The 22242-nt window shown below is 39.2% G+C and overlaps 1 protein-coding gene across 1 annotated transcript in view; it reads right to left on the bottom strand.

Annotated features, from left to right (window-relative positions):
- LOC114665834 (calpain-2 catalytic subunit-like) overlaps positions 1-22242 on the bottom strand; it is a 77085-nt gene that overhangs the window by 21808 nt on the left and 33035 nt on the right. The window contains exons 6-11 of the mRNA XM_028820475.2: positions 16393-16476; positions 13325-13410; positions 13050-13124; positions 10199-10359; positions 3289-3452; positions 2060-2071 (exon numbers count right to left, since the gene is read on the bottom strand). Of these exons, the coding sequence (XP_028676308.1) occupies positions 2060-2071; positions 3289-3452; positions 10199-10359; positions 13050-13124; positions 13325-13410; positions 16393-16476 (582 nt within the window). The remainder of the gene's footprint in view (positions 1-2059; positions 2072-3288; positions 3453-10198; positions 10360-13049; positions 13125-13324; positions 13411-16392; positions 16477-22242) is intronic.

Raw genomic sequence — 22242 nt, forward strand, 5'->3', positions numbered from 1 at the left:
TGTATTAACACGGAAAAATTACAGTAACTTTCACATATTAATGAGATAAAAAAGCAATATTCACAGTTTCTGCAAAAATGATTTAACAGTGGAGATTAAGTTAGCAGTCCTGTAAGTTTACTGTCCTGGGGCCTCATTTATGAAACTTTGTGTACATTTGAGTGTGACAATATGTGCACACCAAAAAAAAAGTAAAACGCATATGCCAAAATAAAATCTGATTTATAAAATCTGGTGTACACACATTTCTATGCAATATGCCCTTTATAGATCACAATCACCTTATAAGTATGTATACATGAGTGTGCCCTGAATGCTGCCTTGAAATATTCATATATGGAGGATGGTAATCAACCTCATACATATACAATAATGATGCTGCAGAACTTCATTGGCTGGTAAAGCAGCCTCTCTCTCCTGACACGTTTAGACCCCCACCACCTGCGTTCAAAGGTATCTAGCAACTGAGAGAACTAGATCATGATTATAACACCTGTACTCTGAGTTCCACAAAAGGTGTAAAGAATCATCATCTGACAGAGAAGTACTATCGGCTGGCACAAGTAATGACATATTTGATGTTGCAATAAATAGTACAGGCCATATGAAAACCTGGGGGTTCTGCCAGTTACCTTACTAACTAACCAGCCACCATGTCCTGCACCATCACATCTATCAAAGCTACTTTGCTGCAAAAGAAATAAATCATGGGTTGACCCAGGCCATTAAAAGCCACAGTGTTTGCCAGTCACATCTTGGATGCCTTGTTGCATTAATGGAATGTAACTGCTTACTAGTTAACAAAAGCAGCTTCATTCTTGCTCAGGTGCCCTTATTGCAATAATAGTCATGTGCTCTGATTATGTTAGGAGAACCAGACACTGCTGCAGAATGCCTTTTTATGTTGGCAAAAACATATTTTTGTGTTTTTTAATGTATGTACACCCACAGCATATGAAAACTGAACATAGTGCATTGCCTGTCAGTTAATGGCTTCCAGCACATCAGGCATAATGGAGTAAAAAATGTTGAGATATTTATGACTTGTCAGCCAGTTCCCAGAAGTGTCAACAGGTAGTCTAAACTGATGAAAAACCAAAAACAAATGTTCTCAGTACAAATACATTGAGTGTGTACATCATATTCATCATGTTTGAGGTGTAATATATTTGTCACGTCAACACACATTACAGTATAATAACAGGTCAGTGATATGAATTATTGTGTGTGTGACTCGCCATTTGGCTTCATTTCCATACTTGATCAAGGGTGTCCTCATTTCCCAGTTTCTCCGAAATGTTGTATACACATGAGTCAGAATTACCATACATATACACAGGCTGTCACATCAAGGTTTCTTTTATAAAACACAGACTTTTGCATGGGAAGTTGCATACACACATTTAAAGCCTCTTTTCTGCGTATGCAAGCTTTATAAATGAGGCCCCTGCTGTTTAGCTCCTTTCCACATTGTCCATAATGATAGCCTTATTTGAAATGATTTTAAAAGCTCTTAAAATTTCTCACTATAAAATGTAATATAAGATTAATGTAATATAAGATTCATTGAGAGTCTGAACATTTCAAGAAGTCCTTGCTCTGTTCATGTCAAAGCTGGATACCTTCTGTGCAAATCATGAAGGTTGAATGACCTGCCTCAATGAACAGAGATTTTGAAGAAGTTAAGTGACAGAGTGGCCACTTGAAGAGAGTGGTTAAAATTATTTCAAAAACAATACTGCTTTTTAGAGCATAGGTGCAATTTAGCTTAAAAAATGAAATGTGCTGAAAATGTTAAACAGAAACTAGCTTGAAAGCTATTTGGGTTTACCTAATGATGTGAATCTCCTTCCTTCGGTTGCAGTGAATTTCACTATTATTATATTAATTGAGAAATTAATAAAATAATTTCTCAAGAAGGTGCAATATTCAAAGTCATTATGCTAGACCTGTGAAGGAGCAGTGCTAAGCATGCAATTCAATGCTACCCTCTTTTTGAAGGAGATGTATTAAAGTTAACTGACCATGAGCATTGTTCTTCTAATTTTCTTTACTTTACCTTGTCAGGAACCTGAAAAATAAAAATGATATATATATATAATATACAGTATACTGTATACCATTGTTAATTGTTTTTAATAGACTTCATTATAATTTAATACGCTATCACAGAACATTTTTTAGAGCTGCTTATACAGGAATCATCTAACGTGAATGGGAGAGGTACAGCAAAAAAGAAGAAAAATCACTTGTGTAGCACTAGAATATTATGAAACAAAAATGTTAAAGCAATGAAAATAAAACTATAAGCTGTGTTTCATAAAACAAACAATAGCAAAATGTGAACAAAAATAGATACTGTAAAAGTAAATCAAAATGAAAAACAAACCTTAGAAACAGAATTCTGATATTAAAAAAACACAAAATACACAAAAGCGCACTAAAAAAACATGTTAATATAACACTTTGAAAATTATTACTTGGGTCATTACAATATATAGATTACAATATATAGATAGTCACACGTGTGCTTGGGGGACAACTTCAGGGCTCATCTGATGGCAATTCTACTCCATCTAACTGCCTCTCTTCTTCCTTTCTTTGCAGACTGGAAAACTGATGGCCTAAAGACCTCTAATGTCACTTCTGGTTTCTGACTTCCTGGACCCACCCTTTCCTCTTGCTCAGCCTCATAACAGGCTCCACTGCCATCTGGAGGCAGTCGGTTAAAGACTCAATTTTGAGAAGACACTTTGCATAACGGGGTCTTCTCCATTCATTATACAGGGTCGCCTGTGGAACTCCAGGTCTTTACAGTCTTTCTTGTTGTCTTATTTGTACTATATATATATGGTTCAAATAAGATAACAAAAACGATTGTTCTTGAGTCTGACTCTAGACTGATGTTTTTGTTACTAGGCCAAATTTGAACCATGTGACTTAGTTTTTGGGTAAGCCTTGTACTTGAATTTTGTGGAGCCCAGCACATTTGTAACAATTTTCAGGTTCTGAATATTTACTACCTCCTAACTAGGATCTATTTTTGTACTATAGTGGTACAGCTTGATCATTTTAGGAAAGAAGTGTCAGGTTCAAAAATTAATTTGACTAGAAGACTGTAAATACTGCCATTTTATTAATCATTTTTGAGGATCAAATAAGTGATGTAATACTCCAATGGAAATCCCTTATGGGTTCACCAGTGATTATAGGCTGGCATATTTTGCACTGTTTCAGAAAACAGGACTACTGCAGTGTAAATGTCAAGTAATTATGGTTAAAAAATACCTGAAAAATTGCAAAGCCAATTATATTCAAATCCTGGTCAATAATTCTGTTTCTTCTGGCATTTTTCTGCATCAGACCGACTACAAAGCTGCAACCTCTCACATTTCTGTCATCATCTTCTTCTAGCAGCTTGAAATAAAATTGGGGATTCATGCGGAATGTGGCTGTTGAAAGAGGCATCATAGTGATCAATAGCAAAACTGAACTGGAGACACAAATGTTTATTGGGAAATTTAGAATTTGCATTTGTCTTTTCATAAGCAAGTGACAGATGCAATAATTTGCAAATAACATAGAAGGCTCCATAGACATCACTGCAAATGTACCTGTATATGAATACATATATTATGTGTCAATGAAAGATCAAGTCAAATGAGGGTCATTGCTAAGTAAATAGTGAAAGTGTATATGGAAAAAGAATATAAAAAGAGGCCAGTTCAGCATAGAATAAAAGATTATATAAGCATGCAAAAAAGAGTAAACTTTGTATGCTAGTAGACATTCTGAATGTCTCTTTTTCATATCTCTGGTTGTTTTGAGTGTGATATACAAAAATATTTGGCATATAGTTTAGCTAAAATCCCCATGTAAAGGGAGCCAGAATTGCGACTTTGAGGACAGAGATATCTTCATTATACAAGTGAGCGCTTCAGGTTGTTTTCCTATGTCCAAAGTTATCAAAATAGAATGTTGCCTAGAAGTTTAATAAAATATGAAAGCGAGTTCCTGTTGTTGACTAAACAACAAGCCAAAGAATTGCTCATTATAGACCAGAGATCATCTGCTCTGGTTGTGTGTCTGCTGGATTTGGTGCATCTAAATGGCTGATGAGGGCTGTTCTCTTTTTCCAGTTCTCCAGAGTATCAGTGAGAGACAGAAGTTCCAATATTATGCAAGTAGCATTGACTAAGGCCCTGTACCTCATTTTCCTTTAACCTCCAATCTCCAGCTGAGAATGTGTGTTGGCCTACTATGGACTCTCCATTACAATATCACTTCTTCTACTTCCAGTTTAAAACATGACATAATCCAAAATGAAAGAATCAGTAAATGATGAGAAAAATCAAGGTCAAAACATAACAGGATCAAAATAAAACAAAATACCTAAGACCAAAACACTATCCAAACATTTGTGTAACTTAGCAAGGTTGTTTCTCAAAGGTCAAATAACAGTACCATCCACACCACCAAAGTATCCTTGCAATATCCACACTCTTGAACACAATGCCGGTTTAGGATAGCAGTGACAATGCTGCCGAAAATGTTGGCAGCCAAAAAAAATCAAAATGTCAGTGTGACAATGTCATGTCATTTTCTAATCCACTTAACACAGACCAGGATCGCAGGGGTTGCTAGAGCGCATTTCAGCTAACATAGGGTGCATGGCGGGAACAACCACTGATCAGGAAAGCACTCTGTAACAGGGCGACCACACACACACACACACACACACACACACACACACACACACGCATGCCACCTTAGCATCGCCAGTTCATGTAACCTCCAGTGGGAGGAAACCACAGCGCCAGGAAGAAACCCATGCAGACATGGGGAGAACATGCAAACTCCATGCAGGGAGGACCCAGGATGCAAACCCTGGTCTCCATACTGCAAGACAACAGCATTACACTGTGCCTTTGATGCAACACTGTGCCTTTCTGCTGCCCTAGTGAGATAATGTCAAAATATAATATTAGAAAATAAGTTCAAAACCAAAACAACAAAATTAATTGTAACAGCCTCTAAAAGATGAAGTCTAGAGCACCTCATGTTATCACCTAGGAAGCAGTAGGTAGTCATCAATATTTGTAGAGAAAGATAGAAGCGGAAAAAAGACTGAAACATTGGCAAAAGACTAACCAAACAGAGAATTTATCATCAAACCCACAAACATAAAACTAGAGCTGATGTCACATGTAATGGTGCTAAAAAGTTAAAAAATTCTAGCTTGTTTATTTTTCCCTTAACTAACATTAGTCATGAACTTTGAAATTGATCCGCACTCAGATAATGTGATGCATGCCACCATCTTGTATGGGTGCCTCAATGACATCATGCTTCATGAGAACACTTCATTGTTAGCAATGGATGCCAGTACCAAAAACAATATGGCAACGCCATCAAAGAAACACACAAAATGGCAAGACAAGTGGCAAAAACAACCTTCTAAAATGGCAAGAATAATGAATAATAACACATGTGCTTAAATGGTTCCAGAGATGAAATGAATATTTTTTCCAAGGTATCAAAATGACGATTCATCACAGTTCAAGAATTCAATTGAGGTTTGAACAGAGAACTTTACAGACACCTCCTGTAGGAAAGTAAATGTCATGTTTGCTGGATGTTTGAAGGAATTCAATTATTTAGTTTTAATGGTATGGCCACCTGTATTAGGTGTATGTCAAACAACCTATGTGGTGTTTTGCGTTGATACTGTGGAACACCATCAACTGCCACGTTTTCCTTTGTCAGATTCAGATAAATACAGAAGAAGAGCACTTTATTATCTTAAAAATTTAAAAGCAATGTTAGATGGTCATTTGAAGTAATTGGCTATAATTTGTGTGCAAGGGTGCAATGAGTAAAATAAGAAAGAAATGGGAACATTTTTAAAAATGGAGATTTAATAGTACCGTAATTGAAAAAAAGAATGTTTCTGAGAAAGAAATTAAAAGAAGACTGAAATAAAATGAAAAGAGGAAAAATGGAGATAAGGAAATGCATATGACTGCTCATTAAGTTAAACAGCAGGGAACCAGGTAGGCAGATGCAAACTAATCGATTTCACAGTAAATTCCATAATAAGTTCACCATAAAATGTACTGAAGACTGTGATTGTAAGCATATTTAACGAGAATGAAATGAGTTAAGGTCCAGGATTTGTTAAATCGTGTAGTCTTTTTCTACAACTAAAGAGCTGCAAACTGGTTTTAAAAGAAACACCATTGACCTACAAAAAGTATAATAAAAGGACAAGTAGTGGAAACTGTTGAATGTTATAAAGACCTTAAAACAATCTTCAAACAATTGTAGACTTTATCAGAACACAGAAGCAGTCTATCTAAAAGGACTACAGTGCCTCTAGTGCTTTAAGTTTTAATTCAAATATAATGTTTGTTTTGTATTAATTGTATATTGAGTCCTGTTTATTCTTGCAATATCCACACTCTTGAACACAATGCCGGTGTTGATGACATCACATGTCACACCTTCCAGTCCTGTGAACCTAGCCATGGGGTATTTTAGGATAGCAGTGACAATCTTAAAATGTTGGCAGCTATAAAAAATCAAAATGGCAGTGTGATAATGTCATGTCATTTTCTAATCCGTTTATTTTAAGTTATAACAAAAGTTAGGCAGGACTACCCAAAAAAGACTCTCTGTCGTTGTACATAAAATACACGACATTAGGCAGTCAAGCCTCTTTTCCGTTTGTAAGATCAAAAAAGGCCCATGTTTTTTATTTCTCATAGCTGCTCTCCTCTCAGGACTACCCAAAAAAGACATCAATTGATTGCAACGAGTGCAGAATGCAGCTGTTAGAATCTTAACTAGGAAAAGAAAATCTGAACACATCTCTCCAGTTTTGATGTCACTACGTTGGTTATCTGTGTCATTTAGAATTGACTTCAAAATACTGCTAACGGTTTACAAAGCCTTAAATAATCTCACTCCATCCTATATTACAGAATGTCTTTCACCTTACACTCCAAATCGTAACCTTAGATCTTCAAATGAGTGTCTACTTATTATTTCAAGAGCTAAACTTAAAAGAAGTGGTGAAGCGGTCTTCTGCTGTTATGCACCTAAAATCTGGAATAGCTGACTGATAGGCATTCGCCAGGCTAACACAGTGGAGCACTTTAAAAAACTGCTAAAAACACATTACTTTAACATGGCTTTCTCATAACTTCATTTTAGTTTAATCTTGATACTCTGTACGTTCAATTAATTATCATTATCATTCATGGTGGTTCAGAAATCCGTACTAACCCCTACTTTCTCTGCTGTTCTTCTTCTGGTTTTCTGTGGTGGCAATCTGCACCACCACCACCCGATCAAAGCACCGTGATGTCCCGACATTGATGGATTAAAGGCCAGAAGTCCACATGACCGTCATCATCTAATTCTTCCACGTGAAGCCTGAAAGCCATGAGGACTGATTGAGGTCACTGATGTCAGTTAGAATGCCTAGAGGGGGCTGGGTGGTCTTGTGGCCTTGGAACCCCTGCAGATTTTTTCTCCAGCCGTCTGGAGCATTTTTTTGTTTATTCTGTCCTCCCTGGCCATCGGACCTTATTTTTATTCTATGTTAATTAGTATTGCCTAATTTTATTTTCTTATATATTGTCTTTTTTTCTCTTTCTTCATCCTGTAAAGCACTTTGAGCTACATCATTTGTATGAAAATGTGCTCTATAAATAAATATTGTCGTTGTTTAAACATATTCTCTGCTGGCTTGGTTTATATATCTTAAGGGAAGCAACAAGAAGAGGATAAATCATACAGAAAAATGGAATGGTAATAGGAAGGTCCCAACAGTCAAATTGGGCGAATCTGTTTAATTAGCAAGTGTAGTGGCAATGTTGCACAGAAAAGATGGTGACTGAGAGAAAGAGAACTCAGCTGTAACAAGGCAAGCTGCACATGCAGTGTTCAGAAGCAGCCCCTATGTGGCTGAGACTAGGGGTTCTCTTATTAGCTCACGCTGTAAGGAGATCACTTCTGAGCCAGAGAAGTGTGAATTAGAAATATTGTGCGTCTACACTATCTTTTATGTAAAGCTCAATGTGGGTGTTTCTGTGTGTTTTATCTCTATACAATTCCAAACCCTTGGTCCAACAACATTTTGCACACATATCTCAGTTTAGCAGCAAGAGACACTTGACTACTTCGAATCCAAACTTTTGACCCAGAGGTACCTTCTTTGGGTTTACTACAGCGACATTTAAGGACAACACCTTTTCCCCAATTTTGAGTAGGATGGCAACATGCTACATTTTAGTCAGATATGCAAGTAAGAGATTTAAATTAATTTAGTGAAATATTTTCAGTGAATTTAGTGTCTTCTGCTACTAAACAAAAGTTAGATTTTTCTGTCTTAAATTTACTTACCTGGACAATGCTGGGTGCTGCTGCTAAGTAAAAATAAGTCTTGAGTGTGACTGCAAGCAGGCTGTTCTCATGATACTTTACAAGAATGTGGATGTGATTTGGTGAGTTAATGTGCACTCTGGTCATAAGTGATTGCTTGGACTTTCAGATATACAGTTAGGTCCATAAATATTTGGACAGAGACAACGTTTTTCTAATTTTGGTTCTGTACATTACCACAATTTTAAATGAAACAACTCAGATGAAGTTGAAGTGCAGACTTTCAGCTTTAATTCAGTGGGGTGAACAAAACGATTGCATAAAAATGTGAGGCAACTAAAGCATTTTTGTAACACAATCATTATCAATTAAGCAGATAAAAGGCCTGGAGTTGATCTGAGGTGTGGTGCTTGCATGTGGAAGATTTTGCTGTGAACATACGACATGTGGTCAAAGGAGCTCTCCGTGAAGGTGAAAGAAGCCATCCTTAAGCTGCGAAAACAGAAAAAACCCATCTGAGAAATTGCTACAATATTACAAGTGGCAAAATCTACAGTTTGGTACATCCTGAGAAAGAAAGCAAGCACTGGTGAACTCAGCAATGCAAAAAGACCTGGACGTCCATGAAAGACAAGAGTGGCGGATGATCGCAGAATGGTGAAGAGAAACCCCTTTACAACAGCCAACCAAGTGAACAACACTCTCCAGGGGGTAGGCGTAATGATATCCAAGTCTACCATAAAGAGAAGACTAAATGAAAGTAAATGCAGAGGGTGCACTGCAAGGTGCAAGCCACTCATAAGCCTCAAGAATAGAAAGGCTAGATTGGACTTTGCTAAAGAACATCTAAAAAAGCCAGCACAGTTCTGGAAAAACATTCTTTGGACAGATGAAACCAAGATCAACCTCTACCAGAATGATGGCAAGAAAAAAGTATGGAGAAGGCGTGGAACACCTCATTATCCAAAGCATACCACATCATCTATAAAACACGGTGGAGACAGTGTGATGGCTTGGGCGTGCATGGCTACCGGTGGCACTGGGACACTAGTGTTTATTGATGATGTGACACAGGACAGAAGCAGCCGAATGAATTCTGAGGTGTTCAGAGCCATACTGTCTGCTCAAATCTAGCTAAATGCAGTCAAATTGATTGGGCGGCATTCCATGATACAGATGGACAATGATCCAAAACATACAGCCAAAGCAACCCAGGAGTTTATTAAAGCAAAGAAGTGGAAAATTCTTGACTGGCCAAGTCAGTCACCTGATGTTAACCCAATTGAGCATGCATTTCACTTGTTGAAGACTAAACTTCAGACAGAAAGGCCCACAAACAAACAACAACTGAAAGCCGCTGCAGTAAAGGCCTGGCAGAGCATTCAAAAGGAGGAAACCCAGCATCTGGTGATGTCCATGAGTTCAAAACTTCAGGCTGTCATTGCCAGCAAAGGGTTTTCAACCAAGTATTAGAACTGAACATTTTATTTCCAGTTATTTAATTTGTCCAATTACTTTTGAGCCCCTGAAATGAAGGGATTGTGTTAAAAAAATGCTTTAGTTGCCTCACATTTTTATGCAATCGTTTTGTTCACCCCACTGAATTAAAGCTGAAAGTCTGCATTTCAACTGCATCTGAGTTGTCTCATTTAAAATTCATTGTGGTAATGTACAGAACCAAAATTAGAAAAAAGTTATCTCTGTCCAAATATTTATGAGCCTAACTGTACGTGCACAATTCAAGGATAAACATTGTGTAAAAAGTGCCATTTAATGTTCAAGAGAAATTCAGCTAAGGCAGGGCAAGTACCTTTATGGTCTATGCAACCTCCTGCAGTGGAGCCTATCCTCCAGACACCTTCAAACTGAGATGTGGTCCACTGATGGACAGTACCACTGCCTTGGGTGTCAGGTGAAAGATTGCAGATCTCCAAACGTACATAGTTTTTCATATAATCTGAAAATGACATCCTGGAAAGCATGAAAGTGAAAAACCAGATCTAACAATGTGGATTTTCCTCCAATTTAAAGACACTTGAAAAAATAAAAATAACACATCATTCAAAAGAACATAACTGAGTCTGAATTGTTTTAATTTTTTTTTTGCCATTTACCACACGCTCTAAATGTTGTACCACTGGAAGGCTCACCACAGGAAACACAGCACTGGGAGATAAGGAGGAGTCTTAAGCAAAAATCCCTTGCATCTAACCTAAAACATAATCCTAACTCATACTCAAAACTAAAAAAGAAAGGTAAAAAATTCAAGACCTAAAACACAGTAACACACTTTTTTTAAATCCTCCAACTCAATCTTGGGATTCAAGAAGCTGAACACTTATGGAGAGATCTCAAAATTGCTGTTGGGAGAAGGCGCCCTTCAAATCTGAGAAGCCTTGAGCAGTCTGCAAAAGAAGGGTGGTCGGAAATTCCAGTTGAGAGGTGTAACAAGCTTGTTGATGGTTATAGGAAGTGCTTGATTTCAGTTATTTTTTCCAAAGGGCGTGCAACCAAATATTAAGTTGAGGGTTCCAATAATTTTGTCCGGCCCATCTTTGGAGTTCTGTGTGACAAGATGTCAGATTTGGCTTTTTTTCTCTGTTTTTTGTGTTTTTCCAATGTACATAAAGGAAATAAACATGTGTATAACAAAACATTTGTAATTGCAACAATTTTCTGGGAGAAATGGTGCATTTTCTGGGAAAATTCCAGGGGTGCCGATATATATATATATATATATATATATATATATATATATATATATATATATATATATATATATATATATATATATATCCTTCCTTTCCCATTTGCAAGACAGAGGACTTATGGTCTCACCAGACTCCGGTTCTTCTGTTTCATACTACAGAAGAAGATGATTTGTGCTTTCTGTTCAATAAAATAATGTATTTTAGTAAATTCTTCTTTATAATGGTACTGAAGGATGTCAATATGCTACATTTTAGTCAGATATGCAAGTAAGAGATTTATTGCATTCTATACACATGACAATACCTCTGCCACTACTTTGTACATCCAATTCATTATGCAATCTTGAACAAGTCAGCCTCCTTGGCATCCAAAAGTTAAACACAAAAATAAAAATGAAAACAAAAGTAATTTATTATGATCTTGAAAAATGTAAATTTAAAAGCCTACCAAATAATGTCCAGTCCCTCTCTCCAGGGTGGCATAGTCCCACTGGCCTTGAAAACCACAAAAATTAGACCTCATTTAAAAAAATCCTCTTTGGATCCTGAAGTGATAGCAAACTATTGTCTGATCTCCAACCTTCCATTTTTGTTTAAGGTTTTGGAAAAGGTTGTTTTGGTTCAGCTTCAGGATCACCTCAAAAAATTCAATCAGTTTGAAAAATTCCAATCTGGTTTCCAAACTTCTCACAGTACAGAGACAGCCCTGGTCAGAGTCACCAATGACCTCCTGATGGCTGCTGACCAGGGCTCTCCATCACTCCTTATCCTCCTGGACCTCACAGCCACATTTGATATGGTAGATCATAATATTCTCCTTCATCGTCTTAACTATATAATTGGACTTTCTGGCATTGCTTTGGAGTGGTTCGAGTCCTATCTTACAGATAGGGCTGAGTATGTGGCCTTGGGGGATGTTAAGTCTCATACCCACACTGTCACCTGTGGAGTCCCACAAGGATCAGTCCTTGGGCCGACCCTTTTTAATATCTATATGCTATCCCTGGGTCACATCATCTGCAAGCATGGAGTTTCATTCCATTGCTATGCCAATGATACACAGCCAATGAGACTGGATTCGACCTCCCTTACACCTCCATTAACTCTTTCCTCTTGCTTGGATGTCATTGAGGCCTGGATGTCCAAGAACTTCCTCAAGCTGAACAGCACTAAAACTGAAGCTCTTTTAATTGGCACCCCCCATCAACTTCGTTCCTCTGTAAATTGTATTTCCTTTTCTGACTGTACCATTACCCTCTCCCTCTGTGATTCTGAAAAACTGGTTCATGCCTTCGCCGCCTCCAGGTTGGATTATTGTAATGCACTCCTCATCGGGATCCCCAGCAAGAGCCTTCAAAAGCTCCAAAAAATTCAAAATAGTGCTGCAAGAATCCTGATGAGGGTGCGGAAATATGAACACATTTCACCAATCCTTCGGTCACTTCATTGGCTCCCAATCCACCTCCGTATCGAATACAAACTCTGTTTGTTTACTCACCAGTGTATCCATAGAAATGCTCCACAATATCTTAAGGAACTCCTTATACTACAATCCACTGCAAGAAACCTCCATTTTACAAATACCTACCGCCTTCACTCCAGTGTGAGCAAACTTCATACAATGGGTGACCGAGCCTTTACAGTAGCTACTCCACGGCTCTGGAATGCCCTACCAGAGAACCTCAGAACACAGCAAATTGTGCGCTGTTTTAAAAAACAGCTAAAGACTTTTCTATTTAGGAAAGCTTATTAACAAGAATGCTATAATTATTGTTGTTTTATCTCTGTTTTTATCTTGCTTTGCCTTTGTTTAAACTTTTTATGTAGCACTTTGAGATTTACTGCTAATGTAAAGTGCCCTATAAATAAAATGCATTGTTATTATTATTATTATTATTAAATAATAACAATATGCATCATCATAGGTGAAAATAATCATATTCAACTTGCCAAAATTCTCCATCTTCTGCCTTGTAGTCCAGTCTTGACTGTACATCTGGGGAGACGTCATTCCATTCAGGGGCACTAAATGAAACCATCACATAAATCAGATGCACGCATATTTCTCTTAAGCAAATCTTGGCATTTATCAAGAGTATACACATTACAGAAATCATGCATGTTTTGTAACAATACCACTGAAAGATTACTGAAAAAAACCATTCAAATTAATTATTTAAAAACTGCAGCTGCATTCATTGGTTTTCAAGTAAGCCCCCATTTACTTGTCACTCCAGGCTCCATTCCACTCCACTTGGCCCCAGGGGTTTCTGATGCGGAGTAGTTGTTCTTTGCCATTCTTATAGTTTATCTGTTTAACACACAAAGAACAGAATGCATTTAAATGCCATTAAAAGTTGAAAGCTACTAAAACTGCAACATTTTTCCAGAAGTTTCCAATGCAGAGTAGGAGAGCTAATCTTTACAAATTTAATTTTCAGCTTATTTTTTTTTTTAGTCCTTTGTTACGGAGTCAACAATCATCATGTTGGGACTGCAGGCACTATATTAAAAGAAAACCAAGCTGTTTTTTTGTAAGTTTGTGCCCAGACGGACAACGATGATCTGTAATTGAACTCTCTGGACACAAAGCAGTGCTAATGAGCAATGCTATGAGAGATGCTGCTTTAATTCCACGAAATATTTTGTCTATGCATGTTTTCTTTCAATGTTATCCACATTATAATATTAGATTAAAATGACAAAATATTCCATAACTGAAATGTTAGGGCAGCACGGTGTCGCAGTGGGTAGCGCTGCTGCCTCGCAGTTGGGAGACCTGGGTTCGCTTCCCAGGTCCTCCCTGCGTGGAGTTTGCATGTTCTCCCTGTGTCTGTGTGGGTTTCCTCTGGGCGCTCTGGTTTCCTCCCACAGTCCAAAGACATGCAGGTTAGGTGGATTGGCGATTCTAAATTGGCCCTAGTGTGTGCTTGGTGCGTGGGTGTGTTTGTGTGTGGGTTGGCACCAATGTTCCCTCTAAGGAGTAGCATATAGTGGAAAATGGATGGATGGATGGATGAATGAAATGTTAGATGGGAGAAATTCTTTTCCAAAGAGAACTGCAGACATCAAGGAAACTGGAGAAAAGGCACATAAAGTACCCTGGACAAGATAAACTGTTTTTCCACGTACTTTTGTGATCAGATCTTTCAGGCAGAGTTGCCCATCACTAGAGTAAGTAGCCAATTATCTGGGTGTAACATCACAAGGTACGGAAACCCCATGTGTGCCTTTTGGCATAAAGAATGGCACATCTGAAGAAAAAAACAGAGACTCTCCATTCCATCAGAGAGACTCCATACACCTGCATGTTAGTCTCGAGGAGCCAGATGGGATTTAAAATGAGAATGAGCTTGTTAAAAAGCTTGTAGTGATGCTGGAAAAAATACTGCTCAATTTCGAGGAAATAAACACTATTTCCGCAATATATAAAATCTTATTAGAGTCCCTACCTTTCAAAGATCCAAGAGGACATTGGGAAGAAGATCTCTTAATCAATATATCAGAAAAAGAGTGGAAGGTAGCAAAGCAGAGAATTCACTCGAGTTCTATATGCGCAAAGCATAGAATTATTCAACTAAAAATTATATATCGAGCTCATCTGTCTCGCTTAAAATTGTCCAAAATGTTTCCAGGGCAGGATCCAACCTGCGAACGCTGCAACCAAGCTCCTGCCTCACTGGGTCACATGTTCTGGGCCTGCACCAAACTAACATCATTTTGGACAAAAATTTTTAAATGCCTCTCAGACAGCCTTGGTATCACAATCCCTCCTAACCCACTAACAGCTGTGTTCAGTGTTCTTCCAGATGGACTTGAATTGGAGAAGGACAAGCAAACGGTGATTGCATTCACTACACTTTTGGCACTCAGACTTATTTTGTTAAATTGGAAGAATCCTAATTCTCCTCTTATAAGTCAGTGGGAAACCGATGTTTTATATTATTTGAAATTGGAAAAAATCAAATTCTCAGTTACAGGATCTGTACAAAATTTTTTCAAAACCTGGCAGGATTTAATCAATATTATTTTAGAATAAGAGAAATAACTATTATCGCATTTAACTCCCTTCTCCATCTCTTATTTACTGTACATAGATATTTACTTCTCCCTTTCTTTTGTTTAATGTTGCCTTATTAAAAAGCCTTAAGCAATTTTCCTTTAGCTAAGCTCTCCTTCTCAGGGGTGGGGTTTGATTTGTCTTCAAATTTGTTGGGTTATAAATTGATCTGTTTGTATGGAATGATTACAATGAAAATTAATAAAATAAAAATATATAAAAAAAAAAAAAAGCTTGTAGTGATTAGCTACGGAATCTTCCACTGAAAAGGCTCCGCCCACAGGGGGTTGTGCCAAAAAATATTCCCCCAGTTTCTTCCAGTCTGTGCACTTTAAATGGCTGTTGTTACATTGTTCCACAAAAAAAAAACCTCACGTATTAGACAAATACATAAAATAACTATGAAAAGGCATGGAAAGAGTAAAAGAAACTGAACCAAACACTTAACACTGACAGAAAATAAAAAGCTAAAATGACTGTTCTCAGCTCAGGAGCTCAGTAGCAGAAAGTAACTGAAGCTTAATGATTCATTCGTTTATTGTAATGAACTCAGCAACAGAAGAGACAGTCACACACACAGGTATTCGGCTCTGTGTGTTTGAGAAGTGCTTCTGTCTGCTATGGTGTCTCAGTCATTTTCACAATTTTATCACTATATGGAATGAAAACAGCAAAAAAACTTTCAATAAGCATTGTGATCTGTATGTCAAAACACTGCAGCTATATTCTGATACAGCATGTTTGCATTTCCAATTAGACAGTGATGTTAACAAGATTTCGAAAACTTCATCAACAGTCAGTCAGTCTATATCCAACCCACTATATCCTAACACATGGTCACTGGGATCTGCTGGAGCCAATCCCAGCCAGCACAGGGCACAAGGCAGGAACAAATCCCAGGCAGGGTGCCAGCCCACCGCAGGGCACACTCACCCACACACCAAGCACAATTTAGGATCGCCAATGCACCTAACCTGCATGTCTTTGGACTGTGGGAGGAAACCCACGCAGACATGGGGAGAACATGCAAACTCCACGCAGGGAGGACCCGGGAAGCAAACCCAGGTCACCTTACTGCAAGGCAGCAGCGCTACCACTGCACCACCGTGCCGCCCCTGACATAACTGGAAAGCTGAATTTATACTGAATCAAAATTTATAAAAACCCGGAAGATAAAGAAATATGTCACTTATTTATAGCCAAAAATGCCAAGGCACCTCTCAAGTGACTTACTTCCTTCGCATCAAGGATGGAATATCCATGCCTCTTGATCAGATTTTGAGGAGTTCTTTCTTCTTTGTCATCTGGGCCAGAGAACTGCAAAACAATGCAGTAAAGAGATTGATGGTAAACAGTGAAATGTGTTATCTCAAAGTCAAAGTTAACTCCCTGGAGCATTGAAAAGTGGTAAACATACAGTATACAATATGCACCATATCTGGGCTCAGGCCGCATCTCAGACCTTTGATGTCATACTGACTGAGTGCGTTACTTTGTCTTTCCATATACAGAGACTAATGGATCCTAAAGGCAGGACAGGATCCAGTTGGGCATTTTTTAATAACCAAAGACATCAAAAGTCAAAAGGAAAGATTGAGGAGCTTGGTGAGAGCGTATCAATCTGTCTTATCAGAGGAATCCCTGAATCTTTTCTGGGTTTTTTTGTATCTTTTAGATATGAATGAGTGTATTAATTTTCTCTGTGGAAAAAAAAAATCTTTTTTTTGAAAGCAGTAACACTTCCTCAAATTAATGTACTTTGCAATGTTTAGTGTTTTTCATTTAACAGACATACAAGTATTTCTTCCTCACAGTAAAGAAATAAAAGGATGACACAAAAATACAGTGCGACAGTCAGCATGCTGGCAGCATTTATAGAACTGATCCAGCGAGTTTAAAGTAGTTAAATTAGTTAAATCAAAAGATGACTGTTAGAGCACAATAGTAGAAAACAAGTCAACACTCAGCAATACAGCAAATACCAAGAAGGAAAAGAAAGGACACCCAACAGAATCAACATTATGGAGCTCTCTAAGCTGCCATCTCTTGACAAAAAGAGAAGTAAACTCTCTGGAAACACATTTAAAGGTATGTTTAGGAACCTGTCATGTGTGTTTCTCTAACCTGCTGTGATCTCTTTATTTTATATTAATGTTGTCAAATAAATGATTAGGGTTATTTAAAAACTGCAGTCTTTTCTGTAGTCCTATGGTATGTCAATCAATTAAATGTTACATTGTTTTAATATTTTCTAACACAGCCACAGGGAATGCACAAACCAGTGTTTCTTCATGCCGGTCCCAAACCCGGATAAATATATGACTCAGGCGCCGCCGAGAGTGGCAGCCTTTTTCAGCAGCTCCGTGTATGACTTTATTTTTCTACTTTTATTTTTCTCTTTTGTATTGATCACTCCTATCACTTTATTTTATGTGGATTCCTTCCCCGGACACACTTACTTTTACAACGTGGGCATGGATTTTTACACGCCGAGACTCGTCTAATGAAGTACTCAACCTCGAGCGCTGAGAACAAATGCCAGTGCCGGTGTGGTTCCCTATTTATCCGACGAGGTAAGAAAGCGGTATCGTGGAAGCAGAGCCGGCACTAAGCTAAAAATGAAGCGGCTTGTGAGAAAGTGGCGTTTTAAGCCTTTGGTGCCTTCTGTGATTCTGGGAAATGTGAACTCAATCTCAAATAAGATCGACGAACTGGCTGTGCTGGTGAAAAATGTCAGAACCTACAGAGAATGCAGTTTGTTGTGCTTTTGCAAAACGTGGCTAACTACCACCATCACAGATGCTAACGTGGAGCTACCCGGGTTTAGCACAGTTAGAGTGGACAGAGATGCAAGTACCTGCGGGAAGCACAAAGGAGGAGGACTCGCTCTCTATGTTAATACACGGTGGTGTAACTCTGGACATGTTAAAGTCAAAATCTCCACTTTATGCTGGGACAGCGAGTGACATCATCCATTCTGCTGTTGCTAAGTTACAAACGCAACACCCCGAGGCACTTGTGCTAATCGCTGGAGACTTTAACCATGTGATGCTGGACAAAACATTACCTGCATTCTCCCAGTATGTGGACTGTAACACCCGGGGAAATAAGACTATTGATTTACTTTATACAAACGTTAAAGACGCATACAGCGCCACCCCGCTGCCTGCGCTTGGGAAAGCAGATCATAACCTGGTTCTGCTTCAGCCTCACTACAAACCAAGAGTGAGGGTCCTACCTAGAACCACACGCTCATTCAGGAAGTGGTCCCCGGAGGCAGAGAAGGCTCTGAGAGAAATGCTTTGGAACTACAGACTGGGATATCCTGCAGGGATCACATAGTGAGAACATTGAGGAGGTTGTTGACTGCACTACTGACTACATAAACTTCTGTATGGACATTGTAGTTCCAGTAAGAACTGTACGCTGCTATGCTAACAACAAGCCATGGATTACAAGTGACATCAAGGGCCTTTTGAACCAGAAGAAAAGGGCTTTTAAAGGCGGTGATCAGCATGAGTTTAAGCGCATGCAGAAGGAACTCCAAGTCCAGCTCAGGGCGGCGAAGCAGCAGTACAGAAGAAAGCTGGAGCAGAAGTTGCAGAATAACAGCATGAAGGAAGTGTGGGATGGGATGAAGATCAACCACTGGCTGCAGCTCGAAGCGGGGTGCCACCATCGAGACAGACGTGAAGACAGCAAACCAAATGAACAACTTCTTTAACAGGTTTGACCACCCTAACCCACTCTCACTCTCACCTCGGAGTACTGCACCCTCCACACATCCTTCTGCTGATACCAGCATAGGAGAGACATCCCCACCCACAATTACAACAGTGCAGGTGAGCAGAGAGCTGAGGAGACTTCGTGCCAGCAAAGCAGCGGGTCCAGATGGAGTATCGCCACGACTGCTGAAGGTCTGTGCATCGGAGCTGGGGGGTCCTCTACAGCGCATCTTCAAGCTGAGCCTGGAACAGGGGAGAGCCCCGAGACTTTGGAAAACATCTTGCATCACCCCAGTCCCAAAGGTGTCACGTCCTAGTGAGCTGAATAACTTCCGGCCTGTTGCTCTGACATCACATGTGATGAAGAGCATGGAGAGTATGCTGCTTCACCACCTGAGGCCACAGGTTCAAAACGCCCTCGACCCTCTGCAATTTGCATATCAGGAGAAGGTGGGAGCGGAGAATGCCATCATCTATATGCTACACCGATCCCTCTCCCACTTGGACAGAGGCAGTGGTGCTGTAAGAATTATGTTTCTAGACTTCTCTAGCGCCTTCAACACAATCCAACCTCTGCTCCTTAGGGACAAGCTGATAGAGATGGGAGTAGATTCATACCTGGTGGCATGGATCATGGACTATCTTAAAGACAGACCTCAGTATGTGCGTCTTGGGAACTGCACGTCTGACATTGTGGTCAGCAACACAGGAGCGCCACAGGGGATTGTACTTTCTCCGGTCCTGTTCAGCCTATATACATCGGACTTCCAATACAACTCGGAGTCCTGCCACGTGCAAAAGTTCGCTGACGACACTGCTATTGTGGGCTGCATCAGGAGTGGGCAGGAGGAGGAGTATAGGGACCTAATCAATGACTTTGTTAAATGGTGCGACTCAAACCACCTACACCTGAACACCAGCAAAACAAAGGAGCTGGTGGTGGATTTTAGGAGGCCCAGACCTCTCATGGACCCCGTGATCATCAGAGGTGACTGTGTGCAGATGGTGCAGACCTATAAATACCTGGGAGTGCAGCTGGATGATAAATTAGACTGGACTGCCCATACTGATGCTCTGTGTAAGAAAGGACAGAGCCGGTTATACTTCCTTAGAAGGCTGGCATCCTTCAACATCTGCAATATGATGCTGCAGATGTTCTATCAGATGGTTGTGGCGAGCGCCCTCTTCTACGCGGTGGTGTGCTGGGGAGGCAGCATTAAGAAGAAAGACAACTCACGCCTGGACAAACTGGTGAGGAAGGCAGGCTCTATTGTTGGCATGGAGCTGGACAGTTTGACATCTGTGGCAGAGCAACGGGCGCTAAGCAGGCTCCTATCAATTATGGAGAATCCACTGCATCCACTAAACAGTATCATCTCCAGACAGAAGAGCAACTTCAGCAACAGACTGCTGTCAATGTCCTGCTCCACTGACAGACTGAGGAGATCGTTAACATCATACAAAGTTATTGTCTGTTTTTACCTGCATTATTATCAATCTTTAATTTAATATTGTTTTTTGTATCAGTATGCTGCTGCTGGAGTATGTGAATTTCCCCTTGGGATTAATAAAGTATCTATCTATCTATCTATCTATCTATCTATCTATCTATCTATCTATCTATCTATCTATCTATCTATCTATCTATCTATCTATCTATCTATCTATCTGTCTATCTGTCTGTCTGTCTGACTGTCCAGGGTTTGTTCTCGTCTTACACCATCTGCTAGCTGGGATAGGCTCCAGCACTCTCTGCAACCCTGTTTTGGATTAAGTGGGTTAGAAAATAACAGCATGACTTTTCATAAAGAGTGGTACATAGGTACCTGAGTTTGAATTCAGGCCCCAGCACTGTCTGTGTAGTTTCTGCAAGAGTAGCGGTATTTCTACCACATCCCAAAGACATTTGTGCTAGGTAAACTGGGGACTTGAAAACTGTGTGTTGTGTGATGGACTGGCAAAACAACCTTAACAGGTCTGGTTCCAACTTTGTAGCTTATGCCCCTAGATAGGCACTCAAATGGACATATAGGCCTAAAAAATTGGTGATTGCACTTTCACAAAGCAGTGAATGCCACAATTTGGGCCATTCAGGCCAACCCACTAATACAAATTAAACGCACCAATCCATGAACTAAATGCATTTCCTCCAGCAAAGGTTGACAAGAAGCCAAAGCCTATGCTAGAATCATCAGGGGCCTCATGCATAACGCCATGCGTAGAATTCACACTATAACACGAGGCAAGCACAAAAGCGGAAATGTACTTACGCACAAAAAAATCCAGATGTATAAATCTGTGCGTTCACCAACTTCCACATTCTTCCGCTACATAAATCCCGGTCAGCATGGAAATTAATACACGTGCATGCGCCTGCTGCCCCACCCCCAACTCCTCCCAGAATTACGCCTCTTTGAATATGAAAATCAATATAAATAGCCCTTAAACTCAGTGTTCTGTGAAAAGGCAATGGCAAAAGTACGAGGAAAAATAGAAGAATTTCAGCGAATACCAAGTGGAGGCAAAGAAAAACATACAATTTGTTGGTTTAAACAGTGGTATAAACAACAAAAGGAAGTTGATTGAGTGACATAGAGTGTCAAAGAAACTTGAAAGCTCAAGTTCATAAAGTCGCACAGTGCCCGAAATAAAAAAGAAGTTGTCATATATCAAAGTCTCTGTGAAAAGGTGAGTCATAGCCCACCGTCTGAGTGTCATATGAAAGCTTATTAGGGTACAGAGAAAAAAAAAAGGCACACAGTGTGAAAAAAGCATGAAATGTCAACTTTAATCTCGAAATTTCCACTTTAATCATGTAGTTTGTCATTAAAGTAGAACATCATAAACTTCATCTTAAAATTGTTTAATTTACTAGTTTCTCAAATCCTATCGTAACTAAAGTAGCACGTTAAATGCTTTGTTTTGTATTTGATCTTCTATGTGCTCTATATGCTTGAATCAGTACGTGCTTTTGGGCTTTGTCTTCCTCCGACAGGACACAGAATCCATTACATTTGTAATATTACAGCTCTCTGAATAATTAAAATACTGAGAAGTATACGTGATATCATTTTCATGATGATAGGAGTTAAAGCATGTTATTAAACATGGGAACTTGGTGGCGCAGTGATTGTTCATGTCTTACGCAAGATGCTTGCTGTGCCATGCGCGACCTTCAATGAAATGCTTTATTACAGAAGTACTGTCTTTTTCAAACGTACTAACCCCCAATTCCTGTCCTTACTTTTCTTCCTCCAAATACCCAATCGCCACACAATCAGCTCTGTAATATACGTTAAACCATCTGTAAGCTTAGAAAGCCGATTCTTCAAAACTTTTAAGGAACATTGAAATATAT

Source organism: Erpetoichthys calabaricus, chromosome 15 (genome assembly GCF_900747795.2).
Source record: "Erpetoichthys calabaricus chromosome 15, fErpCal1.3, whole genome shotgun sequence".
Classification (NCBI taxonomy): domain Eukaryota; kingdom Metazoa; phylum Chordata; class Cladistia; order Polypteriformes; family Polypteridae; genus Erpetoichthys; species Erpetoichthys calabaricus.